We start from the raw sequence: 23,671 nt of genomic DNA, 5'->3' as shown, positions 1-23,671 counted from the left end.
TAATTAACATGTATTCTTTCCAAAATGTTAGTGAATTCAGCATGCAACATATGTGCCAGATTGGTAATATATTGAAATAAAAATGATCAACAAAGCAAGTTTAAAATGCCGTGGTAAAGCATCATTTATTCCAGAAATTAGAGTCTGTGTCTTTGTCCTCTAGAGGTGTCTCAGAGAGTCAAATTGATGTCTTGCATGTACTGCTAACTGATTGTGTGGAAATTTTTTTAAGTTCACTTTTTCTTTATTCTTCTGTCTTTTTTACCCATCTTCCCCCATTGTAGCAAATTAGACGGCCGGATGAAAGCAAAGGAGTTGCTAGTAGAGTTGGATCCCTCAAAGTAAATATGTTTCTAACATTTATTTTGCAAGTTTTCTTCTATAGCCTACACTTTTCCTTTTGAAGGGGGAGGTGAGGGGAGGGAGGGAAGGGGCTTTTCCATTTCTCATCATCCCATCATTTTTATTTCAGTATTCTTATTGCTGCTGGGTCACATTTTGTTTGTTTCTGTGCTACACATAGAACAACCTAGTGAAGGCAGGCTGCCAGTTAGCTTTGAATGTCACCGCAAATAAGAGGCAGTAACAACTTTCTTGAAGTGCCTGTAATTTGGTGATCATGATTAAACCACTTCTCTGATCTATGTTGTTTGTTGTCTCTTAACTGCCTGTTACATGGAGAAGTGACTTACTCATCTTCAGACTACTGCTTCCTGTCTTGAAACATAATTAAACTTTTATAGTGCTCACACTTTTTGCATTTAATTCTGCAAAAGACCATTACAAGAGAGTTGAATATTTCATGTGTATCTAGCCTTTAAATCACAAAAAAATCAGAGTAAATAAAGAGGGAATGAGAGAGAGATTCTCGTGAGGCTAATAAGAATGGAGCCGCTGTTTTGCTAATAATAAGTCCCTTCTGCCTTTTTTTTATGTTTGTACAAACATACTCAAATATTTAGAGCACTTAACAGAACAGGCAGATAGCTAAATCACTACCCACCATGCAGAGTGTTACACCTTAATAAATGGCTTAAAACACAGGACGTAATCTATACCAAGATGCCGATCATGTGCAGTCCAGGCCATTCTGTTAAGGTTCCATCTCAACAGTTGCCTCTTTTTCAGCCATCCAATTTTCACTTTTTATCCACTTTATTTGCTTTTAGCACTTTCTCAAGCGCTAATTATTTCATTTTTCTTCCGCACTCTCCTTGCCTTTCCTGCCTCCTTGGTTTTTGATCTTTTGTTTTGGTTTTGTATGTGAGTGTATTGCCTTTGTTCCAGGACAAGCCATCCTCTCTGTTCTCTAACGCTGCTCTACAGCTGCTCTTTGTGAAAATGTTGTTTCACTGAGCATAAAGAAGGGGAGGGGAAGGATTAGTTATGCACCTCTTTCCAGTAATGCCACCATTTAAATTGATCTCAGCGTAGAGAAAGAAGCCCGCTGCTGTTTGTTTATACAAGTTATAGCTAGAGGCATCTATAGCATTCCTCACTGTCTGTGAGGCTTTATCTTTTCTTCTTGTGTTTTGGGAAGAGGTTTTAGTTACAGTGTAGATGAGGAGAGCACTGTACGTGAATGAGGCACTCTTGCAGTGGGAGACGTGCAGGGCCACTGAATCCGCATGAAGGAAAATACAAGACAGCCACAGTTTCTGTGCTGTTTTTGAAGATTGTGTATGTAATGACTGTGACCTGTGCATTTTAATGGGTCATCACATACAATCCTAGATGCGTAATGCATATATGTATGCAGAAGATGTAGCTTATTTCGGTGCTGGGATTCACCTATTAAACACCCACTGATGCCTAATTTAGGATTATTATTTCTGTATCTGCTTGCCCAGAATTTAATTTCACAACCCAAAATATATATTTAGACACAAAATCTTACATGAATATCTTTATAGAAAATGGGAAAACCTACCTGAGGTTCCCGAACATGAAAATTTACCTCTAAAAAGTTATTTTCGTTGGAAAGAAATTCTAGAACACAGCCTTACCAATAAACAAGCAAATAAATAAATATATAAACAATGTAGCAGAGATTCAGTAGCTTTAGAATGATCTGTCCCTTGATTTTTCAATTTTTTTTTCCTGTACTGAAAAAAGAGCCATGTTAATCAAGCAAAAAAATCTTGTTTCCAGTTTCCAAGTTTATTGAGCTAGTATGTCTGTGTTGTTCAAAGCACTTTGATGTCTTGAAATGTTTTGCCAGAGGCAGTGAGAAATGTGTTATGCTATGATTTATTAAAAAAACCCAACACTAAAACAAAGAAAAAGAAAAAAAAAGTGACAAGAGAACAGGTTGCTTTTTCAATTCATTTTCTGATGTTTACATGTAGCTCCATCGAAAGCTGGAGGAGCTCAGAGATCACCTAGAAGGCAATGTCAAAGGATGCTCTCTCCGAGTAAATGTACGATTTCACTCGGTGATCTGGTTTTTTAAAACTTCCGCTGGTTGGTAACACCAAATCTGATTGGTTTGTCCTCTCATTCCCATCTTTTTCCTTTCTCTCTCTCTTTCTCCCTTTGTGTTTTCTTTCTTTTCTAGCTGGGGTTTCATTTTAATGTGTGTGAGAAACCTGACCTAATTGACAGGGTGTGTTTAAAAGAATATCCTACTACATTTTAATGAATGCTAATCAAACTGCTTGGCTTTACAGCAACTAGAAAAAAAAATCCCTTTCTAAAATTGAGGTTGCATATCTAAAAGTTTTCGCAATATTAAACTTAGCAACAAATAAAATAGATATCCTTAATTTAAAGGATAAAAATATATTCTGCCAGTGATAGATAGCCTTACCTGAATTGAAGACTGTGGCTGATATAAGGTAACCCAAAAGCATATAGGTTCACATGTACCTCTGTCTTTGCCTTTAATCTTTTTGGGTCCCTATTTTACCTCACAGAATAGGTTAATATTTGGTTGAAAGCCAGCTATGCAAATTTTGTTGCTTGTTTTTTTAGCAGCCTAATGCAAAAATTTCTGCAGCATATTCCTTATGCACAAGGTTCGTTCTTTAATGAAAAAGAATTTTGAGGATTAGGATCTAGCATATCAGTCATGACACCCCTATGAAGTTGTCCATTTTCCACAGAAATATTTAATAAAGCAAGTCAAATCCAGCATAACAATACAGATAGCAGTACCTTGTGTTTAGTAGTTCACCTCATAAATTAAGATCAGCTTTTCAGCAATTAACTCTATAGAACTGAGTTTAAGCTGCATAATTTAGTGTATAATGAAAATTAGAAAAAAGGGACAGTTGTGACCATAGTAGATGTGAAAGTTAGTAACCACTGATCTCTTTACACATCCCTCCAGTGAAGATTCTCCAAATAATTTCTTTAGATTCATGTCCTGTTTGTGCCTTCCATACACTAGGACCGTTGTCATTCTCAGCAGTATCATTCTAATGCATTATCCACTATGCCTATATAGTGCAAGATAATTTTGATGATTTGATAATTCTTCCCTCTTTTGGATGCCTTTGCATATCCAGCCATGTATCTGATCTAAAGTTGATTTCTGCTCATTTTCAAATAGAAGTCTCTGAGTTTATAATCTTTTGCAGGTCAAATACAAGGAAATTGAGCTGCTAATATGTTGCAGCTTTCTATAAAATAAATTTGATTAAAGGACTGTATCTTTTCCCTGGCAAATCTTTAAGAATCAAGTTTTGGGGGGTAATCAACTGTGTGATATTTTGGATTTGGTGGTATCTCAATTTTTTTAGTCATAATCAAGACAAAGCAGGTTCCTTTATTTTAGACTCCTCACTCTTAAATTTGTGACTTAGTCCTAGTGAATAAATATAAAGCCAGAAAAAAATTATGCCACGAAACTTTGTACTACAAAAAAGGTGTTCTAATCATGCATTATTTCACAGAATGTCACATGGGGAAACATTTCAAATGAAAAGCTGTGACCGCGTTAGCCATGACAAATTAGTTGTCATGAAATTGTCTTCTTTCTCTGTGCCACTTTATCTGTTAGTTCATGGCCATACCTTACACAATGTATATAAGGAAGTCAGACTGTGAATTGAGAAATGTTCCAGATATTCTGCATATGCCCTTTAAGTTTCTTAAAACAAGCAGGACACATTGCAAGTATAATTAACATATAACTAAAATTTGCTGCTTTGTCACTGCCACTCTGATTCAGTGGATGTTTTAGATAAGGCAACATTTTAAAAGACAATATACAAAAGACTGATCAAAGAATAGAACAACCCCTTATTAAAGAGTGGGCAATTTGAAAGAAAATAATGAATTCATCTTTAAAATAATTTTCATCTCTTCCATACTGCTTTTGGAAAGGGGGTTAGATGTAAGTTGTTAATACTCCTACAATGTGGCAAATGTATTGAAGGGGGAGGGGGAGGCAAATAGTATCTGATGGCCAGCCCCATAAGTGTAAATGAAATGCTATTGCACAATCGTGTGTAATATTAAGGTGGAACCTTTGTTCCAGAATGAATTGCAAAGACATGCTTTCCAGATTAAATTGAAAGGCCATTGGAAATATGTAGGAAACATTGGAATTCTGCAGAATATCCCAGATTCCACCAAAAGTTTAGAAAGCCTGTCAGATCTTTAAAATAAAATTGCACTGAAAACATGCATGAAAATTTGCATTAGTTAAGCAGTTTGGGGGTTTGAGTAGCTTTCATTTTAAAACACTACTTTTAATATCAACAGTAATGCATAACCATTTACCAAAAACTTATCCTGACATGAGATTTGTTTTTCCATTTCTTCTTGAGATTGTCATTCATCTTTCTTGCAGCTATCCCAGTTCTTTTCATGGCTTAATCCTTTGATGCCTCCCAGAGACTCGTGTTTGAAGCTCAACTTAAATATTGTTTAGAGAAATTAGTCTTCTATCACTTGGACATGTTAGCATTCCCCTACTGTTCAAATTAATGTAGCAAATAAGTGCGTTAGCTACTCAGATGCTCAACAGTGAAACAGCTGACTGGGGTTTCTGTTGTAGAACTCATGATATCTGCTAAAATTGGTACCTTCCTGAAAGTGTGGCCTTCAGCTGAGATTCAACAGAACAATACTGCTTCAATCTGTGTTTTGAAGGTGGTTTTGGTGTTTTTTTTTTTTTAAATTGTGCAGGCTAACAATTTTAAATGCAAGTTTAAATTCTGCAGAAAAATGTTATGGAAAGCCTATCACAAAAAAACCCCATTAAATCTAAGTATAGGAGTCCTACACAGAGTTCCCAAGTAATATGCAAAATGATTTTTGTGTGGCTTTTGACCAGCATAGTTCCAAATCAAAGGTTCCGGTTTTGTTCAAGAAAAAATGTTCTCAGAATTCATAGCAGAGGCCAAATACTGTCCACAGATGATGTTTAATGAAACCAGGATTATCATTTTTCATACAGAGTGGTATCTCTCAGAGTCTACGGTCTCCTGCATGCAGTGTTCTGTCTTACTTTAAGCACCTGCCTGCTTTGATCATGATGAAGGATTACATTTGTGGGGCTTTTATTCCTGATCTTAATATTCCATTATTGAAGATCTGAGTCAAGCCAGTAAGGCCCTCAGACTAACAACAAATTGTTCTTGTAGCCTTTGAATGAGATTCTCAGTTGTGTAAATGGGCATAGCTCTTTTAAAATCATTCTCATAGTAGGGAATTTCTGTGACTGACAACATGGCCCCTTTACTTGAATGTTCATGGGAGGAAAGAGCCCAACAGCTCAACTGTTAGCACGTTAGCTTCACCTAACGTAATATGTAGGGGTTGTCAGGTAGCATACAAAACAAGGAGAGCTGCCCCCTCTCTCAAACTGGAAGAAACGATCACTGGAGTTCATATATAACAACAAATTGTAAGCAGAGTAGGTGATAGATTGCAGAGTCATCAAAGGAGCTGGGAAAAGTATTGACGTTTAATAATACAGAAGCAAGACACAAAATGCTGAAAGCAGACAGATGCTCAAAAATAGAGACTAGTTAGCAAGAAAGCAATGACATAGAAATGATTAGGAAATAAGCATGCAGCAGATTAAACAGTTTCATTCTGTGATCCTATTGAAAATAAAACCAACAGCCATCACTATGTGCAGAAGTGTGGTATGAGCATAATCCTTTCCTCAAGAGCATTAGATCATACTGAGACTAGAACACTTGAGCATACCTTCAATTTCATCATTATGAGAAAATGACATAGGTAAATTGAGAGTCTATACATGTATGAATAAGAAAAAAAGAATTTGGAGTGAGTGAGATTAATAGATTAAGGAAAATTGTGCGTGTGTTTGAGCATAGGGAGAAATAAACTATACAGGTATCTTATTGAAGTGAGTATTAGGATAAAAAAGAAAATACAGAATTATTTAAAGTGATTAAATACTAATAGGAATAAGACTGAAGTTAAATGGTAAATTTAGCCTAGATATTAATGAAAATATGGATAATTGGATCACAGGATAATTTGGCAAGGAAAATAATAGCATTCTACTTATAGTAGTTGTCTAAGAGAAGATTAAAGAAGTACGCAAGTGTTTAGCATACCCCTTGTATGTTAGCATGAGAAGTAGACAAGATGAGCCAAGTACTTCAAAACTTTGTGGACTACGATTCCAAACCTCCTTATCATTGTTGTTTCTGTTTATCTAGTTGCTAATATTTAACAAACTGCTGCTGTTCTGTTTCTTACTGTTACTGCATTTTTGGATCCTCACCTGCAAAACCAAAACTAATGGTTCTTCTGTTTCCATGCTGTTGCAAGACAAACCATGGCAACAATGGTTGGACATTATTTATGACGATCTTGATCAGAGACTCATCCAAAAGTCTTAGGTGAATAGCAGAACCCCTGTTCTAAGCAAAAGCACACCTCATCTTTCTTAGAAAGCTTTCAAAGCAATGTTTCTAGAAACAGGTTTTGCTCTGTCAGCAGGGGTTCTGTCTTTTTTTTTTGGTCTTTTTTCCCTTTTTTTAACAAAATACTGTTTAAGAATAATACTTGATTTCTTAAAACATTTAATACTCTTTCTATTTATGTGAAGGAATTTTCTATTTTTGACTTAATCCTTCTGCAAATCACCTCACTATAGGCAAACATTTCATCAGGTGAAGAAAGTGCTGACTGTGTGCGAACACGGAAGATGATGGGAAGTGATTCAGATTTCTTTAGTAGTGTTATCTAGAAGAGCAAACAAAATACACAGTGCCAGAAAGGAATAAAAATATTTTCAGAGTATCAAACAATTTTCAGTGAAGAAAGAACAGCTGTATAGAAGTATATAATGGAGACATAAATGAACACAGACAGTTGTGACTGTTAAATTTTTCTGGAAGTGATATTTTATATTTCCAATGAAGAATTATGAAATACATATTTGAGATTTGAAGAATATTCATGAGAGACTTTTTATGAGTACCATGTTCTCTGCTCAGTCCATCGTAATACTTGTCAGCAAGTGGTCACTAATAATTGATGTGGAAATTCTTGCTGGGTTCATCTTTACCACAAATGTATCGAAACTGCTGTACAGATACTGATCTTGTTGAAGTCTAAGGAAGTTTTGCTGGGGCTTCTGATAATTCATTTTTCCACCCCCTAGAAAAAAAATCAAGAGGAGATTTTTAATGCATTTATAAGAACCGTGTCTTTTTAAATTTCATTCATTAGGCTGGTTTTACTCTTTCTTCACAGCCAGTTTTCAGCAGATCATTATTAATCTAACAAAAGTTAAGGAAAAACAAAACAAAACTCGGACTACTCTTTGTAATTGAAACACGAAATGTTTTCAAGAAAAGAAAGGATTTTCAGATTTATTAGGAAAAGAAGTCCTATTACTAACTCGAGAGTCCTTTTTAATACTTGAGTTATGTCTGAGTGATTAATAGTATAGAAAAGTGGGTATCTTGTATAAACAAAGTGTTTCTTAAAGCAATCAGTAAAACTGTAGTGTCACCAGTTAGCTTCTGCTTGTGCTGAAAGCTTTCGAGAGTGGACAGTGTCCCTCAAGAATCACAGCACTTCACATTGCTTTGGGACACAATCTGCAGATTTCTACTGACCTATATCTGGCCGTTAGTCATTTAACTTTGCAAGTTATTCTGGTTTTTGGGGCAATGACGTTGAAGAAAAACCTCCGTTGTCAAAATGCTGGTTCTGAACATCTGAAAATACAAAGATTTACAAGGAAGAATAGGGCCTCTCATGGGTTTTCACACTGTACCCTTTGCAGAGTTAGAATAAAACTGGTAGTTTTAAATGAAAGAGATAGGTATTCTAGGATGAAGCTTTACCATATTGTCCTAAGGATAGCGTTGTCATAGAAGAAAGGATTGATAGTTGTTTTCAGATATATCATTAGTTTTTATTATTTTATAAATACGATACTTTTTTTTTTTTCTTTTAAGAAGCTTCAAACTTAAAAGGCATAAATTTGGAGTTTCTGAAATAGCTGGTCGTGGAAACTTAATGAACCCCCTGCTACTATCTCAGTGCTGGAACCACCTATACAGAAAACCTTCTGAGACCCTTACTGTGCCACCATTTCTTTTTTAACAATGTTTTCTTTTCCCCACTGCACAACCAGGCTCGGCTCCCTTCGTGCTCATCCACCTATAGTGTTTCTGAGGTATACTTTGCACGTGTTCTCTCACACAGTCGACCTGCTCACCCATCACACTTTTTTGGTTTTATTTACTTTTTTCTGTTTTTGCATTGCACTGTGCACAAGTGGGGAAAAATCAGCTGGGGGGGCAGATTTTGCATGATCAATCTGCAACCATGTTCAGCGTGGTTTTAAAATCACTGTACCAGTCTGAGTCCACCATGAGGTGTAGTCTAGCTAGGCAACTGCTACATAACACATGAGCATAAATGATACAATAAAAGCATCCTTAATTATCTCTTACGTTAAGATAAAAAATAATAAAATTACAGATGTCCATGCTGCAAAATGTTTCACTGGTTAGTCTGACCTGTTTTCAGCCAGTGAAGCTGTAAAGAGTCTGTAAATTACAGATGGCCATCATATTATGATTGCTAATTACCTGTCTAGATATAGGTGGTTTTATGATATCTGAAGTTCATTATGAATTCCCAAAGCTCTGGCTTGGATCACTACCTGCCAAAATGCATATACTGTTGTAAATATGTCTGTATCAACTTCACGATAGTTTTCTATAATAAGGTGTAGTACCACCTTAGCAAGAATTGAAAAGAAAAATATGTTTAATTGTAATTAGGATGGAGAAAGATGTTAAGGTAAACTAGAATTCACAACATCATGGGAAAAAAACAGAATTTATAAAATACTGTAAAAATAATGCCATGACCCACTGTGTAAAGATTAGGCTTCAGTGTATTATTATAGTTGATTAATGGATTAGTATCAAAAAGATGGACTAGAGGTTTTATGCAATACTGCATCAGTCTTGAGCACATACAGTTACTTATTCTGTATTTTAAAAGAATCCCTTAAAGCTGGCAAGATCTCATAAAAAGATGACCGTTCACTCTATCTCACGCTGTGGGCCAAGTTCTAGACTTGATGTGAATGTTCTATTAATGAGCATCATAGAAAATGCAAACATAATGAGCTCACCTACCCAGTCACTTTGTCCCTAAGCAGAAGGGTCTGTGTGTAAGCAATACCTTGCTGATGTGTGTTTAATTTGTTCTCAAAAGCTTTACGTTCTCAAGCAATCATTCCTAGTACTTCCTTATCCTTAGCAATAGAAAGAGTGAGGGGTTTTTTTGTTTCAGTGTATGAACAGGCAAAATATCTAATAAAAAAGTTTCTAAGAAGAAAGATACTTACCAGTTTTTCTATTATAGATAAATAGTTGCTGTCTGGCTCCACCAGGAGACAAGTCATTTTAAAGATAATCAAGTACATGTTCTTAAAAGCACCTGATACATATTCTGGAGTTTGTTGTGCCTCATTACTGTATTATATGAAAGCCTCACTGGTTTTATCGTGATTATCATCAAAACACCAATATGGAACAAATAAGTAATACTATACTCATACACATACAAAGACACTTTTTTCTAAGCTAATACAGGAGCAAGAAATTAAGTTTAGTGCTTACAGATGGAAGAGAAACGCCATCCTTGCTTAACCAGCCATTCTTCTGGATGATCGGTATGAAATTAAGAAAAAGCACTGGATCAACAGGCATTTCAGCTTGATGACACTTTGTTTCCAAAGAATCCAACCACGATAGTTCACATCAGCAAAAATGGTGAACGTGCTCTTATGGATTAGGAAGTAAATAAGCCATTTTCAGGGAAACTGGACTCTTCTTGCTTTGCCTGCAACGTCAGCCATTTGTGCTTTTCACGTTCTGGAGGGATCACTTTCTTCAAACAAAATACAAACCAAGGTATTGTGGCTGGTGACTGGTCAGCACGCATGGGTCTCCTGCTTGATCAGATTCCAAAAACTATTTTGCCTTCTCCAAAGCTGTCATCCTGTAGTACCAATTAGTGATCTTGGAGTAGTTAGGTTCTACTGCAACTGAAGAACATTTAAGTGTATGAAACTATTAAGTGTATGAAAACTTAATGAACGCTGTCCACAAAGGATGGCTTTGCAATTTGTAGTAAAGAGTCTGCTAGCTGAAGTATCAAGGTGGCACTGCAAGACTGTACAAGCAATTTGTCCTTTATACTCTGTCCAAAGATCTTCATATCTCAAATGCGGATAACCTGGCTGCCTGGTGAACCGGATCTTGTGATGCAATTCAAAAATTTCTAGCTGATCAGAATTTCATGCTTATGAAACATATAGTGCAAGACTTAGATTGCCCTCTTTTAAACTGCAGACTAAAAGCAGTAAAAAAAATACGGGTACGTTCTTCTCCGGTGGTGGATATTACCCTGGGTATTTTTGAACAGACCATTTGAGCCTATGACAGTTCCAAAGAAACAAATCAATTGAAACTGAAGATCTCTGTGGCAGTTGTAGCTATTCAAAGAGGCAAGGAGGGATTGGAGATTCTCTGGGGTCCACAAAGGATTTATAGTGTAGTTTCTGACTTTGGAACAGACTCTTTGTTCAGAAATACAGCTTAATGTCAGGGTGCATGTCCAGCAGTGCCCAATGTCATCCGCTATTATTTTGGAAAGTGGGAAAGGCTGCTGTGAGTAAACAACATCCTGACCTCTAAATGATATGATAGAAAATCTCCCAAACTGAGGTATTGTTAAATCAAGTCCAAAAGCCTGCCATTAGTTTTGATCAAGGGCGAGAAAAGGAGTAATGTATTGCATAATGTCTCATAGCCAGAGGGAAAGAAGGACTGCACTTTTGATAGGATCTCAAGGTTGTTTCTTGTGTCTACGCCTATTTCTGTGGTTCTTATCCCAATAAAATAGTTTTATTAAGCTGATTCTTAAGCGCCAAGTTCAGAGCTTTTTAATTTTATATGTCCAAGTCATCACCAAATAGCTTTGGACCTTCAGAGGATGCCAGGAGCACACAGATGAGAGAAGTGGAATCAATGCTGTGGGAATTCAGCTGAACATGCCTTCTGACAAAGGTACAACAAAAGAGAAAAGAAAAGATAAACCGATATAAACAATTCTGAAATCTCTTTTTTGGAAACAGACATTGTAGATTCATCATAAGAAATTTCCTTACAGTTTTAATTGTTGAGAAATACTCTGGAATTCGATTAATCAGCACTCCTAGAGCTAAGATTGCCAAAAAAGAGAGTGCGCGCGCTATCAGGGATTTTTTTCTGCTGTTACATAGAAAGTCTTTGATTGAAGAAGTAAAAGATCTTACAGCAGAAGAGAAACTTGGGATCTGTGTATTTTGCATTGTGAAGAATTTGAAGCAGAATTTGCTGCCTAATTTTTTCTATAGAAAACATCCTTGTAGAGGCTACTTTGCATCTGAGTCCAATAATTAGGAAAAACTTATTTTCACCTGTTCTTTTTTATTGTCACCAGTTGCACTGGTGAAACAGTGGATGTGGTCAACTGATGCCTGTTTGAGAGGAATGGGCAGAAAGCTTTTAAAAACTTCTACTTACCTTTAGTTATTGAAAGTTTTTCATAGTTTGTTGAACTCCAGGCATTACAGGATAGTAATGGTACTATACACCTGCTTAGCCGCAGTCAGCACCTTGTCTAGAATGAGGTGCTGTCTTTGGTTCAATTCACTTAACTCAAAGTAAGTTTCTTTCAAAAGTGATTCCCTTGTGGCAAGAGAAGTAAAGCTTTAATGCTCTAAAATGGTATAATGATAAAATATAAATTCATATTCTCTTCAAATTTCACAATATGCAATAATGCTTTTCCCCCTTCATGAAAACCAGTTAGCTTTGTGCCTGTGATTTTTGTAAATGTTAGCAGGACTACTTAAATGATTTTTCTAAGAGTAAAAATATTAATTACGAATGATGCAGACTTAGCAGTTGTGCAGTATAGTATGTGTGTAATATATCTATAATTTACCTATTATCCAGTTGTCACAAAAGATAGTAATTTCTTTTTTTAATGGCAGTAGTTCACTTAAGAAATTATTAAATCAGATTGGCTTCACTTACATTTTTAGAAGTACTCTGACTTCAGCTTGTATCTTAACAATACCATACAAAATTTAAAACTAACGGATTGACCAATGAAGATCCATAGTATCTGAATTTATAAAATTTACACTGAGGGAGTATTACAACAATGGCCCTATTTTTTATCCTCATTTGTATCTCAGACTTTTTATTACCAGCATCAATCTTTCTCTCTCTTTCTCTCCCTTTCCTCTGGCTTCTGCATGCGCTATGTGTTTGGCTAAAAGCGTAATGAAGGAAACCTATTGATCTGCTTGTTGAAAGTATAGGGGCAGCAAAATGTTTACTGCAGTGCTATCCCCTGCTTTTTTTTAAAAAAAAAGAAAGTAAGATTTTCAAAGAGGGAGACACTCAGGTCTGTAGCTTGTTATATGGTTTATTTAGCCTCATTGAGTGGTTAGAACATGATGCCTTGTGTTGCGAAAGGTCTGCAAAGTTTTATGTTAGTTTTCTCTCCCACAAAGTACATTATTTCCATAAATATAGTTTTGGAATATGTATTGGCTGCATACTGATTGGTGGGATTTGATTGTATACTTAGCATTGTTAATAAAACCACAGAGACTTGTGTTATCTTATCTGATAATACAAGAACAGAGGGACTGGTACAGGCAGTTGAGTATCAACAGTATCCAGAGAACAAGAGGAAATACTGTTTCCTGCAACAGGTAGTTGACTTCAGAAGTCCATTCAGAGACTGTAGGAAGATTTTTAAGTGCTCTGGGTTAAAGGATTCTATATAGTATACATTACAAACTGTTATAAATCAGGTAAGAGACTGTTTCTCCTTCTACTTAGGCTAGGTTGAATAGAAGGCAGCGCTGAAAGACTGAGAACTGCTACTCTGACACCAGCATAGAACCTAGAATTTAATTTTATTTACAGGCTGTTAAGTTCACTGTTGATACCTGTTGTAAATCTGCGCTACATAGCAAGACTGATTTGAGGATGGGTGGACCACTTACATCTTAATGGCAGAGGGGACTACTTTTGACAGATTCAAGAGCATTCTTAATGTGTGCCCAGTAAGCCCAGCATTTTGAATTTGCTGCCTACCTGCAAATTCTGCATCCAGGACTTCCAGGAGGCTTTTCTGGCTCCAAGAAGGTATGCCAGCTTCCTCGTGCTGGCTTAAGAATGTGGCAGCCCCTCACACTTTGTCATACTAGTTTCCTTATTTGTAGAAAATAGCTTTGCTAGTTCTATCTTTATTCTTGTTATTGGGATTAGTAGCTGCACAAAATGTCTTCTGTAGCATTCTCTCCACCATAGCAGAATAGAGAACTGTTCTTGCTACAAGAGCTGCATGTCATATCAAGAAGGGCATTCATGACAGCTCACGAGTGAAAGTATGGCAAAACTTCAAGTTACATCAGAAAGGACAGTGCGTTATTGCAATAATCTGATGAAGATATACAGGAATACCTTGAATGAATGGCATTTTAGATATTTACAATAAAATTAATTTTAAAAAATTAATTAAGAAATGTTACTATATTTGTATTATAAATACAATTTATCCACTGCTGAATCTCAAATTATTAGTTAATAGATTCAAAGTTGAAGCAAAATTTTACTTAGTCCTACAGCTTCTCTGTATATGGCACTTACCTTGTGACTTCTGTCAAATAAAATTATCCGTTCATATTAACATTTTGCACTTACTCTTTTGTTTTCTACCAATAAGTTCAGTTCAAGCACTAAGTTCATTTACAAAAAACTCTTTAACATTCAGGAGAGTGGTAAAAACTGGGATGAATGTCATCTCATTTCATATTATAGATTTTGGTTTAAACCTTATCTATTCAACTTACCAAAATTGTAATACTTTTTGTGGATTTTTATTATGGTAAAACGCTTCCCAGGTCTGCATTTATCAGAGAGAGAATAAATAAAATTCCAAGTGTCTATTAAGAAGCATAGGCACAAAGAAATTGAATGATAAAATCACAGCTTTTTTCTAGATGATGTCATATACATTTGTATATTCTAAAAATCAAGTAATTCAGAAATAATTTCCATCCTTCCCCATTCGGAACTTTAAAGTTCTTTGCTTTTTGTTTCAAGACAAATCTTTATGTGTCAGCTTTAAATGCCCATCTCTCAATTTATCCCTTTCTTCTTCTTCTTCTACAAAATAAGGAGACATTTCACCCTGCCTTATGGTAGAGATGTGCAATCCTTTATGAAACAAATTAGATCACATCAGAGAGCTATGAATGTCATTTTCCTTTTGAATGGTTATAGTTTTGACTCACATATGTAATCTACATTTACATTTTCCAAAGTCAGTCTTGTCATTATTTCGCTATAATTACATCTATTTAAGCAAGGGTTTTCTTCCATTTTCTTGTGCTGTACTGTACCTTGGACTGTATGGCACCAAAACTGGCTTGATTAGATAGAACTGTGAGATTTCTTTTCTAGACAACTGCTGTTTTCTTTTTAAATCCAGTAGCAAGCTGCTCACTGCATACAGTGTTTAGTATCTATTTGTTTGGGGTTTACTACATGAATCAGTTTGTCTGAGAAGCCAGACATGAGTTTGTATTCTGTTACACTAGGAACCACACTCTGTGCAACTGCTCTCTAGGTTCAGCTCCCAAAGCAAACTCACTCTTCAGAGTCAGGTTCAGTAAGAGAATATATGGAAATTTAGTCTAGAGTCTGAAACAGTAATAAATCAAAGTAGATCAAAGCTTCTATTACATTGCTGTTATGACTTTTGGAGTAATCACTGATGTAAAACGCTATACGTGTGATCTAATTTACATGTGTCTCTAGTGGGCACTGTCTGTTTTAACACATGGAAATCAAATTAGATACACACAGCAGTGTCAGTATCAGTAACGCATAGCTCAAATGTCAGTGGGTTCCCATCAGTGCTCCCTACGTTATCTTCCTGTTCTTCCAGTTTTTCACATGCAGTTTTGTAACATGGAAACAAATTTTTTTGCTAAGTGCAATTACCATAAAGTTTTTCATTTAAGAGCTGGAGCGGAGAAAGAATGTCCTTATTCGCAGTATTTTCCATATCCCTTTCTCTTCTATGAATTTCCAAGATTCGGTGCTGCTAGAAGCCCAGCCAAATTAATATTCTGTTCGCAGGCACATAACGGCTGTGGCGAGGCTGGTGGTTGTCGTTGTGCTGGACCTTGCGATCCAGACTGCCACATTCCAGACAGCACTAAAGGAATCTTACCCTTTTGAGCCTTTCAGGCTCAAAGCAAAATCCTAAATGTAAATCCTCTTCCTGCATTTGTATTTCTGATCACTTTCAAAAATAATTTCTAACTTGGATTTGACAGTATAGTTCTCAGTGCAGCGTTTGCTCGATTCCAGCCTCTCCTTTCCATAGCTTATGAACCCTCTGAAATCATCGCCTTATTCATCCATGATGATTCTGATTTCACTTTAAGGATTCTCCTCAGAGGAATATAGTCTGTGTTTCTGCCTCAACTCAAACCTAGCTCTTCATAGAGTAAGTTCACTGTACTGATATTTACTGCTCAGGTGGATTCACGGACTGAAGCTTTATTTTCCTTTTTATTTTCCTTTATATTTTCAAATAAAAATGTTAAGCTTAATTAAAACCAACTACTTTGGAGTTACACCAGTGCAGAAGTTCTGACTGGACGCTATGGGGAAACATATGTTTATACCTGCTCAGATAGTTAAAAAAGTAGTCCAGCCATTAACTTTTGAGCAATAAGAACTATAAAAATCTCGAACCAAAATTACTAGCAAACGCCAATGGAAAAAGCTGAAATTTAAAGATGATTTAAAAACATAAGAAATTGGGTGATGGCCTTTTGTTGACTCTTCAGGCCTGAAGATTGACTGGTCAGTTATTGGTGGCTTTTGTAGCTTATCATCATTTTGATTTTGTTTTTAATGTTTTCATGTGTTCATATTCTTTTAACCTAGAAATGCAGGGAATACTACCTGTGTAGTCAGCTTCCAGGAAGATAAGATTTGTAAGCATGCAATACGGGTCGTAGGCTTTGTTAGCAATTACAAGTTTGATTTAGAATCCTTTGGAGGTTAATGGAGAGATGCTTTTTTACTCCCACCGACCTTGGATCAAAGGGATGGAGGCTCGTAGGGCTCAGACCAGGTAGGAGCAAAAGCAGCAGAAACTAAAAGTTCCAAACAGACCTCTGTCCCTTCCCTACCAACAGTTATTCAGATATTGACAATAACTAGATATTAAGAAAACTGAGTTGTGTTTCCCAGTTGTAGCAGATGGGGTGAATGGTAACTACAGCTATCCTGCTTTCAGTTCAGGAGACATAGCTGTCTGCAGGAACAGAAAGCACGATGCTGTAGCAGAAGGCCCTGGATGGGTACCAAGGAAGACTATATTGCATTTTCTGTCTCCATATTAATGCAAACTTCATGTTTCATGCTGGATAAACTTCTTACACCATTTTCAGGGCTACTCGTTTTCTGTGTGTCCTTCTTGAGACGCATACTGAGTGACATTCACATAAGCTGAGCATCCCAACTACAGTTGAAATAAATGGTAGCTGAGGGGTTTTGCATTCTGTAATCCAGCTGTAGGCATGTCAGGTTAAATTTAGTCTCTGGGTCTCAGTTTCCTGTTTGTAAAATCAAGTCATCCCTCTGCTTCACAAAGACTTTGTAAAAATAAATTCCTTCATGTGTATTAGGATGTTTTATAGCATAGAACCGAGCACAACAGAGAAATCTATAAAGAACTAAATAATTCCCCATTCAGAAGAGAGTTTGGATAATGTTTAGTAAAACATGAAACTAGTTTTTGAACAGGGAGATTAAAATGAAATAGCCTTATCTTGTCTCATGCAGAAGCCCTGCTGAAAATAATTATGATTAAATCATAATGCCTACATGTCAAACGAAAAATGAGTTGCACACATAACATTGATCTGATATTTCCTAAATGTTGTGTTTCAATTCAACTTGCCAATTTTGCTTGACTATGTTTGAATGAAGAATTTATTTAGAAATTCTGATTTTGAGGGTCATGCCATTCAAGAAAAATAGTTTCCGTTTTTTGCAGTAATGGGGAATTTCGTTGTTTTAATGCTGCATTGAAATTGGCTGTTGCTGGGTCAAGAAACAGAAACATGGAAATAGTTGAAAGTTCATTTAAAAAGCAAAATACTTGTAACAGAAATGAAACTTTGAAATGTCAACCTTATTAGTGTGTGTCAAGGGTTAGAGAGTAATTTATGGCGTGCTTGAGGACAAGAATTTCTATACATCACTTACGTATTTTTTTTGTCCATCTGATTGACAGCAGCTGATAAAGCTGGTTGAACGGGAGTGGACAAGGAGTTTAAAAAGTCTTAATGCTGGTCAGATAGCATATAATTCAGACATCTAGCATATACTTATAAGGCTAAGTGATTCATCAATCAAATTGCCAGGGTGTGAGGTTGTATGAAAACAGGCAAATAAATCCCATTTCTGTGGCAAACGACAAGGACGACAGGCATCTCTTTCTCTTGTATCTCTTTGGAAAGAAAATTTATTCTCTCTGCCTTTATTTACACTACCTGCTTCTCAAACTGGAGAATATTTCCAGGGCATTTGGGGATTGTTTAAATACAAGTAGTAGAACTTTTCGTTTTCCCAAGTGCGGTGTTCCTAGAGATTTCTTGTGTCTTACAAATCCCACTTGGATTCTGTTAGCACAGGTTAGAAATAGCTGTTGGAGGTTGTGCACAAATGATTTGGCAATAATTTTTATGTCTTGTTTTAATAAGGGCTTTAGCTTACACAAGATTGCGTGTCCTCTCCATATTTGGGTAATACGATTAATACTGCTTCTGAACAAAACCAGTATGATCTTGAATAAGCCCTGAACAGCCCCTAAAATATCACAGTAACGTGCTGTCTTTCCAGTGGTATTCATACAGCATATCTGTATGCTGTCCCGTACTCCAGCTCAGAGTTTTTTCTCATACAAATGTAAACGTTTCATTAAAATTCCTGCAAAGAAATAAAAACCACTTCCTTCCTCTTTGCCTCTTTTTATTCTCGACTATCAAGCCTGTGCTGCTGGTTTGTAGTAGCAAGTTTGCTTTCCCATTAGCTTTCTGACCAGCGGTTTACTGTTTTATCTCCTTTTTTGCTGTATGTATCATAGTTTCTCCTGTTCTCTCATTCAGTGAGGTGTTCAGCTTGCAATTTTAGTTGATGTGTAAGAGTTTGTTTGAACCCTCTTCTAGTAATAAACATATTGATTTTGCATCTCCAGGACAAGGTCAGTTTCCGTTGAGAGACAATGACTAATCAGCAACTTATTTGCATCTCAGAAAACTGCCCTTTGCCTTTTCATTTCATTTTGTTCCAAATATCGGATAATATGTTTTGGTTTTGATGCTGCTCCTGTAAAAGGAATCAATTCAGCCCTCATGTTTCTGCAGTGTATTCATCAATCCACTTCCACCGTCCTGTTTGAACAGAGGTTAGGATGAACCATAATCCGACCATAAAATTCCATGTATGTGTTCATAGGCTACTGGGAAACAATGATCAAAATTAAATATACCTTTATGTAAAGTGTAGGTTACTGGGAAAAACCTCAGAAAAGAGAACACAATAATATATGGATGAAGACATAAAGGCATGTTCAAGATTTGAAGCTGACTTTTGTTCAGTGTCCAGGCTACCAAGCAACACTTAATAAGTGGTAAAAATCTGCTCCTAAAATGATTTTGGCTTCAAGTGATTTTTTGCTCATTTCTTCCCACTGACTCCAAATGAGTAATACCATGCGTAGAATACTACATTATTCATATTTAAATTTTGGTGAGATGAATCCCACCAACAGTGCTGCTCCTTTTTAAAAATGTGTTTCTGAGTAATGTCTGCTGCTATTGAATTCCTTGAGCTCCCTTTCCCTTTCAGAGGTGTTCTCAGTATAACAAGAAAAAAATATTCTGTAGTTTTGAACTGACTCTAGTCCTAATTTAGGTGCCCATAAAGCATGCTCTTAAGACCTTGCATATTCAGCTCAATGTAATAGTGCTGTTTGAACAGGAATGCATTCTTGAAATAGGAGGATTGCGATAGGATTATTTATTCCTCAAATACTTTGTAAACTGTTTTCTGAAGTATGCAATTCCAGATATACTTTTCCTGTGAAATTTTTTAACAGCCTCATTTTTGTATTCCATATTCATTCAATCGAAGCAATTGTCTCTTCTTCAGATGAGATTTAAAACAACTTCATTAATGAAACCAACCAATGTATTTCATTACATTTTTCAATTTGGTCCTAGTTTAACTTTATGTATATTGCTTAGACTAACAGGCCAAAATCAATTTTTACATTATTAGTATTATTACACCAGTTTGAGACATTGTTATTCATGATTTAGCTTTATTTTATGTGTTTATTTACAGTTACTGCTTAATATATGTTGCACTCTTAGGGGGAGAAAGCTGTTTTAGGCCAGAGACACCGTGCAAACCCCTGCAATTATAAATCAGATCATGCGTGATTTGAAATCTATTTAAAGGAGACAAATATTTGAGAGACCATTCAGATGGCACGTGCAGAGCCTATATTGTACAGAACTCAGCTCATGTAACTACTAATAAATCACAGGCAGAAAAAAGCAGCAGCAGCATACTTTCCCACATCACACAGAATAAGTTGTCTTCATAAAACTGCTGAAGTGTCAAGGAGAGGTTACACGCGTTACACACTTTCTCACCGACAGTAAGTTGCAGTAGGTGCAATGCCTCATAAACAGGCCTGCCCGGTGTTTATGAGACAGTTAGAGGAATAGAGTTCTTAAATTGTTAACGGCTGCTGTGCTTTGCATACCCTGCTTCCTTCATTACAGCTTGGCGAACTCATTTCCTTTGCTGTACCTTAGTCCTCTGTGTCTGTATGTATAGTTGGGTTTCTGCTGGTGGTTCCACGTTCTGCATGCTTTCCTAGAAGCGGAGCAACGTGCTTTCCCATACATGATAAAGGTTATGGGTTAGCCTCCTGCAGGCTCTGTGTTCCTGAGAAATGGGCTCTTTCTGTTGGTGGTAACTCATGTTTTGATGTCATTGTTCTGAATTGTTCTTTATGTTGTAAAACTGAGTTGAAATGTACTCCCATAGGAGTTAGCTTTTCATATTGGGCTGGAAACTCTTCATTTTTGTGTAGCAATTTATTATAACCAATGGCTTTTAATTGTACCTCCCATAATGAAGAGCTGACTTAATACTCTGTGCTAATCTTGTTATGACTTTAAAAAGGTAAGTAATTTCTCTAACCATTCCTAACAGTCATGGTAAAGTGTTAAAGGGTTTTTCAATTTTCTTTTTTTCTTTATTTTTCACATGAATTTTTCACTTGTAGCATGAACTTTTCTTTGTGTCTTTTTCAATTTTTCTTGTAAAAAATTTTTTTGTGGACTGATTTTTATTTGCAGCAAAACATATCATGTAGATTTAAGTAAAACCAATTTAGTACAGTCATTGATTTCGTTTTTCAGACCAGTCATGATTGATAGATAGAAGTTATCAGCAGGACTCTATTTTACCATTCCCTTAATTTGTTTTTGAGTACTTTGTTTCACATTCTATTAACTACTTCAGCCTATGGGAGAAAGCTTACTCTGCATTCCAGCATGATGAAATTATATCTTGAAGAACATAAAATCCAGCTTGCTTAAACAACAGAGTAATGTGAATTGAATGCTCTGGGTTTGGTTACCTTCTGCCTGAACTACGCAGGGGAATGGTACTGGCTGGTAGCCCGAGGTACATTGTGAGCCAAGAGGCTGCAGAATGGACAAACAATAAATCTATACTTTCCCTGTGAAAGGCGAGACAGCCATAGGTTGTTATCTCTGTAACTACCTGTGAATGAGAAGAATTAGAGTAAATAATACTACTGATCACTCGCCCCAGTCAGTCATGGTACTATATGCAATGTAATATGGATTCTTTACGTAGCAGTAGCTGTGAAAAGAATACAGATTTTTCATAAATGTCACAAATAACAAAGTAGTGAACCATACAAATAATGGCCATGATAAAAGGCACTTAAAGCACATGACCCCATGTATACAAAGCTCCATTGCTGCTAAAACCATATGTGTTAGAAAACTGGTGGGTTATATTCAAAATTGTATTTTACGGCAGTTTTGTTTAAAAATAACATTTAGGATATCAATGTGCAATTCATGTTAAACAAACAGAAGTATTATGTAATAACTAATTTTGATGTCAGTTCTGTTAAAACATGGTTTGTATTCTGCAGCTGTGAGCATAGGTTGGGAAACGATCAAGTCTAGCTGATCAAGCCTTTTATTTTATTATCATGGATTCCTCTTCCACAGCTGCTTTTAAAATTTGTGGGAAGCAAATTATTTCTCATACTGCATATCTTGCCCATCAGGTGAGTGATAACATGGAAACTGTAGGCTGGGTGTAAGCAATCAGAAAGTAAATTTAAAGTCCTCTGTGTGCACAGAATTAAAAAAAATGACCTGTAAGAGGCTGCGTGTGAAGCCAGCTGTCCTTTGTTACCATTGTCATTTGGACACTGTAAGAGCAAAACTTTGTCAGCACGTTTTTTTATATTAGAAGATTTGATCTGCAAATCTCAGCTGCTCTGTTCATTATAAATCTCTTGTTTTTGTCCATACACTAGCTCCACTATAGGTTGGAAGGGCTTAAAGATGAACTGAGGAGGAATAGAGGCTACAACTCGAGAGTAACTATTACTGCTCAAAGGAGCTGTTTTCCATTCGCAAACATTGCTTTGCGCTATGGGTTTGGGCTCCTTCTGTTCCTCCACTTTGTTGAAGACTCTCTTGACTTCCATTTTACTTCTTTAGCACTGTCTTTGTCTGCTAACATTTTTCCTCCTTCTCTAGTAGCTTTTATCTGTGTCCTTTGGATCACATGTTTTACTTAGTTTGTTTTAGTAGATTGTTTCAAATGTTTGTGTTTCGTATTTTTGGTTTTTTGCCTTTTTCTTTAGGACTATGTTACCTCACTGAGTTTCATTCCACAGTTTGCTGAATCGCTTGGTTATTTTGCAGCAGGCCCATTCCTCGTTTTCTCTTTTCATATGGTTTTCAGTGAGAAATAAGAGAGCCTCTTCCATTTTAAACGGTAGTCTTACACACATAGGCCCATGTCTCCTTTTGCACACACCATCTTCTGCCTTGCCACGTCCATCCTGCTTCTCAATCTCTCTCTCTCTCTCTCTCAATCTGTGCCTCTCTCTTTTGTGCTTTCTTTCCTACCATTATACCACCTTTTTGGTCCAGAATTGTCCTTTGGTAAATTATAGGTAAATATTTACTTCTTCCAAGGAGAGTTCATGTCATGCCTTTGAAATCTGGTAAAACAACTCTGGGCCAAATTTGGGCATCATTAATATTTTGTTTGCAGTTTTCTTGTATAGTATTTTTGGTGGGAAGGAGGGAGGGTTTGGGGGTTTTCTGTTTGTTTTTTTTTTTTAAACAACTGTTTTTTTCAGGGAAGGACACCATAACCCACTCTAAGTTGCAACATTACTTTCCATAAGTTATTCCATTACAATAAGTAGACTGTGTTGCGCTGTAGAATCCAATTTTTTTATGTGAATATACATTTGGGGCAAGCTGCTGTGGAACAGAAGAAAGAGGTTTAGAAGTTGGGGCGCAGTTGGTTTCAGCCTTAAATGGTTGTTCCTTTCTGAAGACAGCTGTTTGGGGGTTGAGCGTGTACCATTCTTCATCAATTGTTAGATCCTACACGTTCACTTTCTAGGCAATTTTTCTGTAACTGCAAATTGAAACTGTAGTCTGAAAGATAATCTGGATTCACTCCTTCGCTTTTTCAGCAGAGACAAACATTCTGCAGGGAAATTACACCCTCAGCGTCACCTGTGCTATTCCACTTCTTTCACCACATGTCCACGGGTTTACTTTATTAATCCTCTCGCTGAAATTTAGCAATACATTTGCCAATAAAGTAAAAAAAAAAAAAAAAGGATTCCGTTCATACTCTCTCAGACGTTTGTCTTCCTGTCAAGTTTACTTTAGCAGGGGTTTTGTCCACACAAAAAGCTTTTTATTCAAGTGTTACCAGTTCAGTCAGCTGACCTG

At 36.3% G+C, this 23,671-nt stretch overlaps 1 protein-coding gene across 19 annotated transcripts in view; it reads left to right on the top strand.

The window, feature by feature from the left end:
• The window catches only part of GPHN (gephyrin), a 292,089-nt gene that overhangs the window by 214,493 nt on the left and 53,925 nt on the right, over positions 1-23,671 (top strand). For 8 of the 19 annotated variants that reach the window (XM_054826339.1, XM_054826346.1, XM_054826332.1 and 5 more), the window contains 2 exons: positions 285-341; positions 8,582-8,623. The exons of 7 other annotated variants lie outside the window; for them this stretch is intronic. In XM_054826339.1, the coding sequence (XP_054682314.1) occupies positions 285-341; positions 8,582-8,623 (99 nt within the window). The remainder of the gene's footprint in view (positions 1-284; positions 342-8,581; positions 8,624-23,671) is intronic. 4 more of the 19 variants (XM_054826349.1, XM_054826340.1, XM_054826347.1 and 1 more) reach the window with 1 other exon arrangement.

This window comes from Grus americana, chromosome 5, assembly GCF_028858705.1.
Source record: "Grus americana isolate bGruAme1 chromosome 5, bGruAme1.mat, whole genome shotgun sequence".
NCBI classification, from domain to species: domain Eukaryota; kingdom Metazoa; phylum Chordata; class Aves; order Gruiformes; family Gruidae; genus Grus; species Grus americana.
This window is presented reverse-complemented; position numbering and strand designations above follow the sequence as displayed.